The 14,299-nt window shown below is 38.5% G+C and overlaps 1 protein-coding gene across 4 annotated transcripts in view; it reads right to left on the bottom strand.

Annotated features, from left to right (window-relative positions):
- LOC105562497 (protein smoothened) overlaps nucleotides 1-14,073 on the bottom strand; it is a 29,538-nt gene extending 15,465 nt beyond the window's left edge. Inside the window, exons 1-7 of one of the 4 annotated variants that reach the window (XM_012013382.1) lie at nucleotides 13,503-14,073; nucleotides 13,262-13,434; nucleotides 12,841-13,178; nucleotides 12,469-12,670; nucleotides 10,805-10,975; nucleotides 9,417-10,731; nucleotides 7,898-7,975 (exon numbers count right to left, since the gene is read on the bottom strand). In XM_012013382.1, the coding sequence (XP_011868772.1) occupies nucleotides 9,453-10,731; nucleotides 10,805-10,975; nucleotides 12,469-12,670; nucleotides 12,841-13,178; nucleotides 13,262-13,434; nucleotides 13,503-14,015 (2,676 nt within the window). In that variant the 5' untranslated portion in view covers nucleotides 14,016-14,073 and the 3' untranslated portion in view covers nucleotides 7,898-7,975; nucleotides 9,417-9,452. Of the gene's footprint in view, nucleotides 1-7,897; nucleotides 7,976-9,311; nucleotides 10,732-10,804; nucleotides 10,976-12,468; nucleotides 12,671-12,840; nucleotides 13,179-13,261; nucleotides 13,435-13,502 lie in introns of those variants that run through there. The other 3 variants (XR_001008976.1, XM_012013381.1, XM_012013383.1) reach the window with 3 other exon arrangements.
- Nucleotides 14,074-14,299: the final 226 nt, after the last annotated feature.

Raw genomic sequence — 14,299 nt, 5'->3', positions numbered from 1 at the left:
ACTTGACAGTATCTTACAAATATTTATTGCTGCTTATTTTGATGCAGAAAGTATTAAAACTCTAACATGTACTATGAAAGATTTACAATTTTTTAAGTTAATTAATTAAGTGGCATCTTATGGTATCAAAAAATCGTCGTACAGACTTTGCCTCATGATTTTAAAAGAAATATTTACAAGTAAAACATTACCGAATAATTGTTTCCTTCTTAATTGTGAAATATCAGTTGGATTTTTGTGTAGAAAGTTGTTTCAGATATATCCATTATTCGAGGAGATATCCCAATGTACAGAGGGTTGTACAGAAAGAGTAAAAGCATTGCCAATTATACAAGTGAAACTAACACCATTATTACAATGCAATTTTGTTGAAATAGAAAAGGACATTATTATTGAAGAACTGAGACCTTGCTGTCTCGATATTGCCAGGCGAGGGGTGGGGACGCGAGACGCGGGAGCGGCGACGTAAGCTCGCCGGCAACGGCGCACTAGAAACTGTCGAGGACAAACATCCAGGCGGAACCTATAGGCCTAGTTTACATCGTGCACTTGATACGCGTATCAAATAGTGTATTTGAACTGATCAGCCAATGACCAAACGAATTTACTAGTTATTTACTATTTATTACTATTTGATACGCGTATCAAGTGCACGATGTAAACTAGGTCATTAAGAAGGAAACAAAACAACAAACAAAATTCTTTACGAAGAAAAGAGCACCAAAAAAAGAAAACGGGGACCTAACTGGAAATACTACGACCATATGAACTTTTTGAAAGACGCCCTATTTAAAACAAAAGTTATTATTCCCCAAAATTTTTTACCTAGTTTTTCTTAAAAATGTTAGAAAAAGATTCGTTAGAAAACTAAATTGATTTCATGACGCTGTATAAGAAAATTTTACAGATTTATTTTCGTGACATATTATATACATTATACAGTAACCATATTGGGGGTAAACCTAGTGCCAAATTTGAAAATAATTCATTCGTTTAGAAATTAATCAAACAGATGCATCATGATTTTTGAAAAATACAATAAGATTCTGTTATAACGAAGAAATTCAACTCTTAAATGAAGTTAGACCAGTTTTGCGGAATACCAACCTACCATTTGAAAAAAGGAAGACACGACACGACCAGAAGCGTAGCAAGAAGTTGCCGCTGCGTTAAATGGTAAAAATAAGTTTTAGTTTTGAAGGACCTTTGTTTTTTACCACTAGGTATAAATTAAACCTGCCGCCGCTCTCTCCCTTAGAGCACTCGGTCGCCACTTCATCGGTACAATAGGGCTCCAGGCGAAGGTCCACTTTAAAAACCTAACGCGCCGTTAGTGGAACCTCAAGGGTGGTGTGGAAATCCACTATTAATTTTTTTAATTTATACACGAATAAAAAGATTAGCTACTATACATATAAATTCTTTACAAAAAAACAATGGCACCAAAAAGAGAAAAAGGGGACCTAACTGGAAATACTACGACCATATGAACTTTTTGAAAGACGCCCTATTTAAAACGCGCCAGCCAAGAGGTCATCCGGACAGATCATCCTTCCAACGGGAACGCACTGCAAAATTACTTCCGGATACTGCATTGACGCCGAAGGAGCGGAAACATTCTGGCCGCCCCTTCCAATGGATAGCTGCCATTTCGACCACTACGATATTCTTTACGAAGGGCTCGCAACGAAGCTAACACCAAAATCAAATCAAACAGCGCCCACCATCTACACGGTGACGACGCAGGATACAACATTCGCTTTAACCCGGACTACGGATTTCAACCTATGTGGATACAGGCTAATTCAGACCGAACACCCGAAATTGCTCGTCCTGGAAACTCAGAAGGGGCGTACCTTCCGAACGCGCTCCAAGATCGCAGTGGACAATCTTGATATTTTCTCGTACGTGAATTCCAAATTCATCTACGTAGAGAAACATATCAAAACGCAGCTTACACAACTTTACAAGGACATCATGGAGCAGAAATGCGCTCTTGAGCGCCAAATCTTACAGAACGCGCTCTCTCTTGCCAGCGTGGCGCCGGACGAAATGGCGCATCGCCTAGCCAAAGGACCGGGATACACCGCAGTGACCACAGGTGAAGTAATTCACCTCGTGAAATGCGTTCCGGTCGAATGCAAGGTGAGACCCACGGAGCAGTGCTTCAATGAGCTCCCCGTCTCACACCGGAACGCGTCACTTTTCCTTCTTCCGCGGTCGAGGATATTGACGCGGAAGGGCACACCACGAGATTGCAACGATCTGCTCCCTGCGATGTATAAAATCCAAGGGACTTGGTTTCAACTGACGCCGAAACCAAGGGAGTCAACGGCACCGCCAATCATCCAGCCGTTGACGCACTCCTCGTGGAAGTATGTGAGCCCATCGTCCTTGGCAACTAGTGGAATATACAGCACAGAGGACCTAGAGAGGCTGAAATCACACATCATGTTCCCGGTGGAAAGGCCCTCCATGTTGAATACCATTGCACGTGGAGCTATGGGCAGAGACATTCCGCCCGGCAGCGTTTCAATAATGAATTTGATAGACGAAGACGCTCTCGAACAAATCGCCGAGTCTGCAGGAAAGAAAGCATGGCAAGGCTTCGTCACCTTCGGTTCAGCCAGTGCATGAGTTCTGGCAATCTTTATCATTATCCGAGTAGCCAAGCTTATTATCGATACCCTTATTCACGGCTACGCACTCCACTCGGTGTACGGATGGAGCATGCATCAGCTGGGAGCCGTCTGGAGCTCAATCACGCACCTCTTACTACATCTGGGACAGCAGCCGGAGAAGAAGACAACACCTGAGCCACCTGCGGACACCCTTCCATCGACAGAAGATCGACAACCCGCCCCTTTCCTGCACGCAGACCCGAGAGACAACAACAGCCCGCGTCATGAGTACGCAGCTCTATTTCAAAAATTACGGGACACAGAAACGAGAAATCCCGTATAGTTCGTAAGCATAAAATATCTTTTTCTTTTATATAAAATCCCGGCACATTGGCCGATATTTTAAAATAAGTGGGGAGGTGTGACATCCCCGTTAGAACTTAAGTGAACGCTCGACGAATATTTTTCCTTCGCAATCTCCTTCTTTTCCTAGCGAACTCCGGCACGCAATAGCCATAGTCATATTTAAATTGATTTCACTCACATGACACTGTATAAGAAAATTTTACAGATTTATTTTCGTGACATATACAGTAACCATATTGGGGGTAAACCTAGTGCCAAATTTGAAAATAATTCATTCGTTTAGAAATTAATCAAACAGATGCATCATGATTTTTGAAGAATACAATAAGATTCTGTTATAACGAAGAAATTCAACTCTTAAATGAAGTTAGAAAAAGACCAGTTTTGCGGAATACCAACCTACCGTTTGAAAAAAGGAAGACACGACCAGAAGCGTGGCAAGAAGTTGCCGCTGCGTTAAATGGTAAAAATAAGTTTTAGTTTTGGAGACGTGTCGTTTTGCTCGTATAGTGATAAGTTCGATCCGCGTCTCCGAAGAAAACTCCGATTCTGCAACGCCTCTCAGGTAATTCTTGTGTTAATCCGCGCCCGATACATTCGCCCGGTGGAGAGGGGGTAAAGATGGGCGAGAACGGCAAAACAATGGTACGATATCCAGAGCGGGAATGCGTTGGAAAGCTGGGAAGCGCTCAGCGTGGAACTGATCAAGATGTTCGATCGGAAGATTCCATACTACAAGATAATGCAGAAAGCCGAGTTGAGGAAATGGCTACCAGAGAAAGAAACTTTCGACGCGTACGCGATGGACAAGCTGACGATCCTACAAACTGCAAAGCTGCAACTGAGAGCTAAGCGAGCCGTTCTTCAAGTAGTAGAGATAGGGAGCCTCGTTTCCAGCATAAAGCAACTCATGAAACTTCATGGTTGGGTCAAGGGAAATCCCCAATTAACACACCTGCTGGATGTTCTCCTCCGTGAGAAGACTACCCTTTCCGTCTCCGATCTCCAGAAATACTCAACATGTGTACTCCGGTTCTTTGACACACCGTCTCCCTTGTCCAGCCATGAGAAGGGGGGGCATGGCAAATCAGAACTTGAATCACTCAAGCTTCTATTCTATAACGTCCGACACGGCGCTGGAGTACTCCAAAGGGGGCATAAATTACACAATATGTTTTCAGAGCTGCTTTCTCTATGGTCTATCTGTCCTAGCACACTACACGGAAAACCATGTACCTCAGCCTAAACAAATGGCACTTTTCTTTGAATGTCCCAACTGCACATGGGTTGTTCCGCTTGAGGTATTTCAGCTTGAAGGTTCCTGCTACCCTGGTGTGCCTCTGCAGACAAGAATAACAGAGTTTCACCATAAAGATGTTTATGAGAGATATCCTATACATCAACAAGTGGATGAGTGTGTATCCTATGCTGTTCAAATGGCCAGAAAGTTCGCTGCTTGGATAGTCAATAGAAGAATCTACGAAACGAAGAATCTAAAAAAAATCTACGAGATCTAAACGAAGAACTATTGCTCAGTTCTGTAATGAAAATCAGATGTGTACGGAGAAATTTCTGATGGCTGCTGAGTTTTCAGCAAGAAAACATAAACAGCATGATTTAACAAAAATTATAAGTCAACTTCTGAGAAATCTCATAAGTATTATGTCAACTCCTAACAGTCCGAATCATATGATAGAAAAAGAAACGCCAGAAGAAGCTCTTGCTTATTTACTCGATAACAATTTATCAAAGCAACAATATATAAACATGCATTTAGAATGTAAACGTAGAAAAGCAGATATTTGGCCTAGGTATGATCTAGTTCTAGCTGAAAAATATAAATGTCATCCTAGTGGGCTTGTTGTAAACGATATTTCCGCTAAAGTACCACTTCAAAACTTACTAAATCATAAAGTTAAAAACTTATTGAAATGCAGGCAGAAGTGATTGAAGCGGACTTGCAAGAAAAATCGTTGCAGTTTACAGAAGCAACGCTAATTTCATCTTGGGGATTTGATGGTTCTACAGGTCACTCTGCATATAATCAAGCATTTAGTAGTTCAGGAGTCTCGATAGGAAGTTCAGATACTAGTCTGATAGCTACCACAACAATTCCATTGCGCTTAATTGCTAATTATGGCTCAATCTATTGGTGTAATAGAACACCTCAATCAGTAAGATTTTGTTCACCAATTATGCTTCAATATAAAAAAGAGACTACAATAGAAATACAGAATACTTATGATGAAATGAAAAAACAGATAGACGATTTGGAATCTTTTACATGTACATTATCTAATGGAAAAACGATTACAGTTACATACACTATGGTTTGTACTTTAATCGACGGATAAGTTTTGTCTGTTTTGACTGGATGTGCTGGTGTTGTAAATTGTCCCATATGCTTTGCTACACCTAGCAAAATGAACGACATCAAGAACTTTGGAGGTAGTGTATTTGAACCAAAGCCAGGTGCGTTAGAATTTGGTATATCTCCACTACATATGTGGATTAGAATTTTTGAATGCTTGCTTCATATTTCCTATCGTCATGATCTAAAAGTTTGGAAAGTATATGGAACCGAACAAAAAGACATTTTAAAAAAGAGAAAAGCTTTAATTCAAGACAGATTTAAAAGCAAATTTTGTATGTCAATAGATCAACCAAGAATCGGTGGTGCTGGAACAAGTACTACGGGAAATGTGTGCAGAAGAGCCTTTGAAAAACCGGAATTACTAGCAGAAATTTTAGATATTAATGTGGATTTGATACAAAATTTCAGAATAATTCTAATTGCAATAAATTGCCAGTTACCAATTAATCCAGATAAATTTCGGAGTCTTTGTTTAACTACCGCTAAAATTTATAATGAACATTATAGCTGGTTCAAAATGCCCCCAGTTGTGTATAAAGTTCTTGCACATGGTGCTGAAATAATTATAAATTCTGTGCTCCCTGTTGGAGTTCTTGGGGAAGATGCAGTAGAAAGTCGAAATAAATTATATAAAAATGACAGATTATATCACGCACGGAAGACCAGCAGAGTTCACATCATGACAGATGTAATGAACAGGGCATTTGAAACATCGGATATTCTCATTTCCACTATTAGTCTTAAGAAAAGAATGGAAAAGAGGGTACGTAAAACACTTCCGGTGGAGGTTCTTGAACTAATTACATGTTCAGAAAACTTCGAAAATAATATTGAAACTGACGAGGAAATTGATGAAGGAGACACGGATTTAAACAAAAGCCTTGAACTTCATACAATTTATAGTAAATTGGACGATGTAACATAACTTAATAATTTCAATTACAATTTGAAAAAAGGAAGACACGACCAGAAGCGTGGCAAGAAGTTGCCGCTGCGTTAAATGCTAAAAATAAGTTTTAGTTTTGAAAGACCTTTGTTTCTTACCACTAGATTAAAATAGTGTAATTGATGATATATGAAAAATTCTTTACGAAGAAAAGAGCACCAAAAAAAGAAAACCTGGACCTAACTGGAAATACTAAGACCATATGAACTTTTTGAAAGACGCCCTATTTAATACAAAAGTTATTATTCCCCAAAATTTGTTACCTAGTTTTTCTTAAAAATGTTAGAAAAAGATTCGTTAGAAAACTAAATTGATTTCATGACGCTGTATAAGAAAATTTTAGCAGACTGTTCGTTCTGTCTGCTATGACGAAACAATTGAAAATCAGAAGATTGACATTCATTTGTTCGTAGCATTTCTGGTCTCAGCTCACTTCGGTACCGCATCTCGTGGAACACGTAACACGTTAGTTGCCAAGATGGTTTTCACGAATAGTTAAATGTTCGATATGATGATGATATTTGGGAAGTGCAACGAACGACCGCGAGTAGCTGCGAGTGTTTATGCTCGTACATACCCGGAACGCAGAAAGCCAGATCATACAGTTTTTATGAGGCTGGCAGCGCGTTTGCGAGCACATGGACAATTTAAACCTACTAAGCCTTCAGGTACATATTTTAAGAGGTTTTCTGATAATAAAATTTTAAATATTGTGTCTTTTTAGCATTACATTCAGTGCTTTTTTCACACAGGGCAAACTCCACGCGTAGATACTACGCCCATAATACAAATGGTTACTGACAATCCAAATGTCAGTACACGGACCATCGCACGGGATGTAGGAGTTTGCCAGGCAACGGTATGTAAGGCTTTAAAAGCGGCTCACTTTCATCCTTACAAAGTTACCCTGACTAAATGCTAAAAATAAGTTTTAGTTTTGAAAGACCTTTGTTTCTTACCACTAGGTTAAAATAGTGTAATTTTTAGGCATTTTAGGCACATATACGGCAGATGCCAGAAACAAATTTTAAAGCATTGACGATATATACAAAATTCTTTACGAAGAAAAGAGCACCAAAAAAAGAAAACCGGGACCTAACTGGAAATACTAAGACCATATGAACTTTTTGAAAGACGCCCTATTTAAAACAAAAGTTATTATTCCCCAAAATTTTTTACCTAGTTTTTCTTAAAAATGTTAGAAAAAGATTCGTTAGAAAACTAAATTGATGACAAGAGCTGCATAATAATGATGAAGCTCGCAGAATGAGATATTGTCGGTAGCTCCTTGATGTAAGTGAGGAAAATTATTATTTCACAAAGTACATTTTATTTTCGGATGAATGTACTTTTCATAATAATGGCATCGTCAACCGCCACAACTTACATTACTGGGCCACCGAAAATCCTCACTGGATGCGGCAAGCAAACAGTCAAGTCAGGTGGTCGGTGAATGTTTGGGCGGGCATTCTCGTGGACCACATCATTGGGTCACATTTTATTGATGGTAGGGTCGATGGCGAAGGGTACCGAAACTTTCTACGAGACAAGCTTGTCGACTTGTTGGATGAGGTGCCACCGGAATCACGTGTTAACATGTGGTTCCAGCAGGATGGCCATCCTACACGCCGTGCCCGGCGTCTCGCAACGCATTTATTTATGGTATGGCTAATTTTAAGAAAGGTAAATTAAAAGTTAAAAGTTACCGATAAATATAACTAAATTAAGTTAAAAGTTAAGTTTATAGGGTAACTAAGTCAAGTTAAAATTATTTAACTTTTTAACTTTTTAACTTTTATATTTTTAACTGGACACTATCCAACCTTGGAAGAGAAAAACTAATAAAAAATAATGAATAGATCGATATTAACAGATACCTTGAGTTTGAATTATAAAAGATTAATTAATGGAAGTGTTTTTATTTTTTATTTACGTATTTTACGAGCAGAGAAATTAAGAAATAAAGTCTGATTCGACAAATTTTCATAATAGATCAATGTCTCGGTAAAAAAAATTTGAAAAGAGAATGGAAGCAATGTGCCATCAGCAAGAAGAAAAAAAATATTTTCTGAAAAACAAGAACTCGAAAAGAAAATGGAAGTATTGTTTCAAATACAAAAAAAATACAAAAACAATCAACCTATAGCGTTTTTCATTGGGCAGAACTGAGTGAGCACTCAGTACTCATGGAATTCAGTGTGCCAAGAGCCAGTTTGTTATTTACTACTTGTCAGTAATAAATAACAATCTGCTTTACATAAGGGCGCCCATCTTACTTATTGTTATTTATTACTTGTCAGTAATAAATAACCTAACCTAATTACTTGTCAGTAATAAATAACAATAAGTAAGATGGGCGCCCTTAAGCAGCCAATGTCAATTTCAACTCTAGGAAGCAACGCATGCGCCTCTCTGCTACAATGTAGACAATACAAATAAGCGCGAAATAAAAAATTGATGCTTGATACACGTGACTAAAGGTCGTTGCTAGGTTTGCTTATCCCGCCGGTTTCGTGGAGATAGCGCCAGGGTTGGCCAAGTTACTTTATAAAAGTATCTGGTTACAGTTACAGTTTTTTCGCTAAAAATGTAACTAATTACAGTTACAAGTTACCAGTTATGAAAAGTAACGCGTTACAGTTACAGTTACTAAAAAAAAATAACGAATTGCTACTTTGCAGTTACTTTCTTGCAACAAAAATAAAAAATATCAAATCTACATTTGAATTGTAAAGTGTCAATAAAGGCATTTATGCGCTTAATGCGTTCTGTGGAGGTTTAAAATATATATAAAGTAACTATTAATCTAATTTATACTTTTATATAATTATATTTATTTTATTTTTTTATATTACATATACTTTATATATATAATTATATATATAAAGTAACTATTAATATAATTTATATAATAATAATACTATATTAAATTAGTTATTAGTTATAGAAAAAATTAACTGAGTTAAGTTACAGATGAAGCGAAAGTAACAAAGTTAAGTTAGTGTTACCAAAAAACGTAACTGTAACTGTAACTTCATCACAAGTAACGAGTTACTTTCCAACCCCGGATAGCGTCATTTGTACTTTTTTACGAGCGGGAGGAACTTACCTGGAACTATTTGAATGCACTGTGTAGTTTTCAGTCTTATGTCGTGATATTGTTACTTTTTTTCAATTGCGGCGATATTTGAGTCCCCTTGGAGCTACAATGCCTATTATTAATTATCTCGTCGATACTCTGCTTTAACTCTTCCATCTCCAGTATATCCAGCGGCAGCGAGGTTTGCGTCGCCATTTCTCTAGCGTTAGTTTGTCCGTCACCTTGCAGCAATCTTGTTAATTCTGGATAACACGAGGTGAGACTAGAATCCAAATTGCTCATCACAGCTTTCCTATACGCCTCTTTCTTCTCATTGTCGTTCTTCGCCTTAATGTCGTTAGCCTCCTGAAGCAGATGCTTGAAGATAGTTTCGTCCTGCAAAACGTACTTGCCCCTATGACCACTCTCGCGATTTCTTCTACCACTTTCATGATTATAAGTCTTACAGTTCTTATTGCTACGCTCTTTATTTTTATTACGCTCGTGCGCGTTCTCAGGATCTAACATTGTCACTTCATCCTCTGACCGACTGTTCTCACTATCACTATCCTGTTCATCTTCCTTTTCCATATTGCATGCTTCCAGGTCGACGTCCTTATTAACCATATCTTGATTTTTCTTCTCCTCACTACTTAAATTTTCGTCGCTGCCGCTTTGTCCTCCCAATAAAAATGGCAGCAGCATGCCCGTGTGTTTAGTGTCGATAATTTTTAAGGCTCGTTCGTCCAATCCAGCGTTCCCCAGTCTTCTGCCCATATTGGGCATCTGAATTGGAACTTGAGCCATTAGTTGACTGTCTTGAGAAGTGGTGCTACCTCTCCTAGAGAGCGGATTGATTTTGGCTGATCGAGACTTCCCGAAGTCCCTTCTGTTCTTCCCACGACGACCGCGCGACCGGCTTGCGACCTTTCGTGTCGTCTTCACCTGTGCAATCTGCACGGATATCTGCGAGTCCAGAGAGTTTCGTCTAGATTCCATGGAAACGCATCGAAAGCTATAACTAATCTCAGAGTCCACCGAGTTTCGTCTATTACTAGACACAGATCCTGTGGTACCATCGACCAGTGCACCCCTTCGCATTACTAATTTGGGTAAAGCGTCCGCCCAGGTGGTGCTGAAGTCTTGCGACACCCCGGAATTAAGATCAAAGTTCAGCCCAACCGGATCCGCGTGGGTGTTGTGAAAACTTATGGATAAACGACCGGCCTTATTAAGAGTCTTCCGCTTTGCGAATACATGCGCAATGAGCTTATGCTTGCTTAGTCTTACAGGAGGCTCTTCAGCCTCGTGTTTGAGGAGACTGCAAACGAGAAGAAAACACATGCTATTCAGAATCGCATTAATGACGACAATGGCAAGTTAACACGGTAAGTAATCTAGGATGTATTGAAATTTACCTTTTCAGAAATCTGCGCCACGTGTTGACTGTCGAGCTAGTCCAAATCCACGAGGACATGAGTATTCCAGTAGAAAATAATGCAAGCAAATGCAATTGCAGTTTACCCGTGCTAGGTCTCACGTCCATTTTACATTCAGATATATCCGCATACTTTGTTACAATCGTGCATCTGTAAATAAATTCAGTCACATTACATTTACATTTAGCTAATACATGTCTAGTAAGCGTGTGCATTTAATAACAATTACAGAGACTTGGTTAGATGGCGTGTGAGAGAGCAAGTGTAGTCGCGAGAGCGGTGTGATTTCCGTAGCGGAAAAGAGTGCTAAAGTTAAGTAGGAATAGAATAGATAAGTAGGAGAAAGGGAGAGGTTGCATAGCAGCAGGGAGATTACAGGCAAGAGGGATAGCGGAAGGAATAGGAGACAGTTAAGCCCGGAAAGAACGGGCGGGAAAGTTGAGAATATGGCGGGAAGAGGAGGCGGTAAGATTAGTAAAATAGGTAAGGTAGAAAGAAAAGAAAGAGAAAATAAAGGATGATAAGCAAAGGAAACTGACAGAGGAAGAAGACAAGGGGAAGAGAATAACTTTTAACGAGAAAGTAGAGAAAGAGGAAGATAGGTTAAAGAAAGAAGAGGTAGAACAAATTAGGAGATATATGATAGAAATGAAAGAAGAGAGATTAAAAGGAAATGCGAGGAGTATTTAGAAGAATGTATAAAGACGGAAAAAAGATTCGAGGAAAAACTGAGAACAGTAGAAGAAAAAATGATGGATCTAAATAGGATGATTAGGGAATGGAAGAGATGGGAAAAAATAGGAGGGATAGCAGGACAGAGGGAAGCGACAATGAGAGGGAAAGCGAGAGAAGTAGTAATTGTAGCAGAGGAAATAGAAGTAGAAGTAGTAATAGGAGTAAATATAAAGGATCGATGATGAGCGAAGGAAAGTTTAGTGATAGAGAGATAGGCAAGTTAAAGAATGGATGACAGAGAAATAAAAAGAGGAGAGGAGAAATAATATAGCAATAAAAGTAATGAGTAACGAGGAAAATAATATGGAATCAAGAAAAAGGTAGAGAATTTAATAAAAGAAAAGCTAGAGATAAGACTGTAAAGACTGAATATTAAGAAAAGCGGGAAAGTAATCATAGCAAAGTTAGACAGCGAGGAAAACAGAATAAAGGTAATGAAAAACAAAAATAAATTAAAAGGGGAGAATATACATATACATAGAAAAGATCTGACATTTTTTTATTTACCTAATACTATTTGAGATATTCAAGAAAAAATTTATAACTTTGTCAATGTTTAGAGCTTATGATATCTCGATAACTGTTTGTCGGAGAGAAAAGTAGTACAGGACTTTTTTTACTTAATTTGATTTCAGGAATATGCTGTTGCAATAGTGCTTCAATTATTGAAAATTTTTGTGTATTGTACCACATAAAATTTACATACAGAAAAATTTTCAATAATTGGAACACTATTGCAACAGCATATTCCTGAGACTAAATCAAGTAAAAAGTATTATATACGGGGTAATGAACGTAATCACTATAGTGATCACAGTTCAGATGCGTTTATAGAAAATGCTCTATTATGTAAAATTTCTTGAATATATGAGAACTAACAATATTATGTGTATTGGAGTCTTGCTTACATCATGTAACTTCTGAAGCTCTGTTTCCACTGCTGCGAGTTCTGAATTTCATAAATGTGACAGTAAAATGTCACTACCACAGCTGCAAGAATAGCTATGGAAAAAAGCCCCATTCGGACAATGGTTTGTTTTATCTTTGAACTTGCTCTTTCAGATATGATCTCTTGACTGCTTATTTTCAAGCGAATAAGCGTATAGAGCCCTGAAATGCATGTAGCATCGTATATCATAGACGTAAGAATAATACTTCGATACGGTATATAATAATGAATTAATACTCACAATTTTAAATATAGAGAGCATTAAAAATATATTAAAAATTTAATATCGTCGTATCGATTAATCAAACACACAAATGATAAGAAAATCTACCTCTGCATAGAAAATATCCTCCAACTAGCACAGCAAGCAACACGGGACCCAGCACAAAAATCTTGGACGCATGATCGGCGTAGCCCACAAAGCAAATTCCCGTCATGCTGTTGCCGTCAATCTGGCCTAAAGCCATGATTGTAACCGTCAGGATGAGTGGTACGCACCAAGCGATTAGATGAAAGTAAGCGCTCTTTTTGTCTATCCGGTCTTGTATGGTGCCGAGTGCTCGGAAGCTCATGTGCCAGGCGTACGTCAATATTACGAACCATACTACGGCTGCCATCAAAGAATAATACACCAGGATGAAGACAACGACGCAAGATAGGTTTTCTCCGCTAGTGAAAATAAATTATAATATATTTAATCTAGTAGGATCGACCGAGGGTCATTACATTACATTAGCATTCGTGAAACGTACCTCGGTTCTCTTGTTCTTAATGTTCCATCTTTGCGACATACAATTACGTCTCTACTGCCAGGAGTGAATTGTACCAGCCAGCCAATGCAAGACATCATAAAGCAACAATTTATGTAAAATATCACTATCGCTGGATATTTGTTTGCGCTTTTCCAATCTATCAAAAATGTTACCTGGAATTTGTATATGATAAAATTACATAACTCACACATGTTTACAAGTCTTCTTCGTGCCAACTTACAATGGTAAATAAGTTGAAAATGCAGCAGATGCTCGCGGCCCATACAATAAACGAGTGAATTTCGTTGTGTTCGTCAGGCGTGTACAACGGGTCATAACATTGCGTCCCACAGCCCTCAACTCCATCGAAAATGGAAAGGACATTGTCGGTAGGTACAAGGGGTTTCAAGCATTTGCCCGAGGTATTAAACTTCAATTCCCTAATGTCGTTCTGGCACAGACGCGGGAACAACTTGGTATTCTCGCAATTTGTGAAACTCGGCCATATCGTGCTGTTCATCAGCATCCGGCAGGGGCCTGACATCATCTTGCACATCTCATGAGACGGCAATTCGACTGTGTCATTAATGCACTTCGGCATGAATATTGAGCATAAGAATGGTTGAACGACGGCCCAGCATTTTGGCACATGTTTTAGAGCTTGCAACAAGTACAGTCTTTCCTGAAAGCAAAAGAGATGCATATATTTAGAATATGACGTATTTTCTGTATGATATGCGGAGACACCGTACATCTCTTGATCATGATTTTAATTCGTGGTCTCCGAATGTTTTACACCGTGAGAGTAACACAAGAAGGAGAGAAATAGCAGAAATGGTTTTTTTTTATATAAAAAAGACTAATGATACAATCAATTTACAAAAAGACACGGAAAATCTTAACGCTATTTATTCTTTTGACTTTTGTTTTTAATTGTACTCTTAACCTAATATTTAGTCATGCTCCGTCCTCTCGCTAGCAATGTTCTCGGGTAGCAAACTTCGACTGGAAATTTTTATAGCATGTAATGGCTCCTGC

This window comes from Vollenhovia emeryi, unplaced genomic scaffold, assembly GCF_000949405.1.
Source record: "Vollenhovia emeryi isolate VEMERY1.0 unplaced genomic scaffold, V.emery_V1.0 DF939187.1, whole genome shotgun sequence".
NCBI classification, from domain to species: Eukaryota; Metazoa; Arthropoda; class Insecta; order Hymenoptera; family Formicidae; genus Vollenhovia; species Vollenhovia emeryi.
The sequence above is the reverse complement of the archived record's forward strand: the minus strand, read 5'-3'. Positions and strand labels throughout refer to the sequence as shown.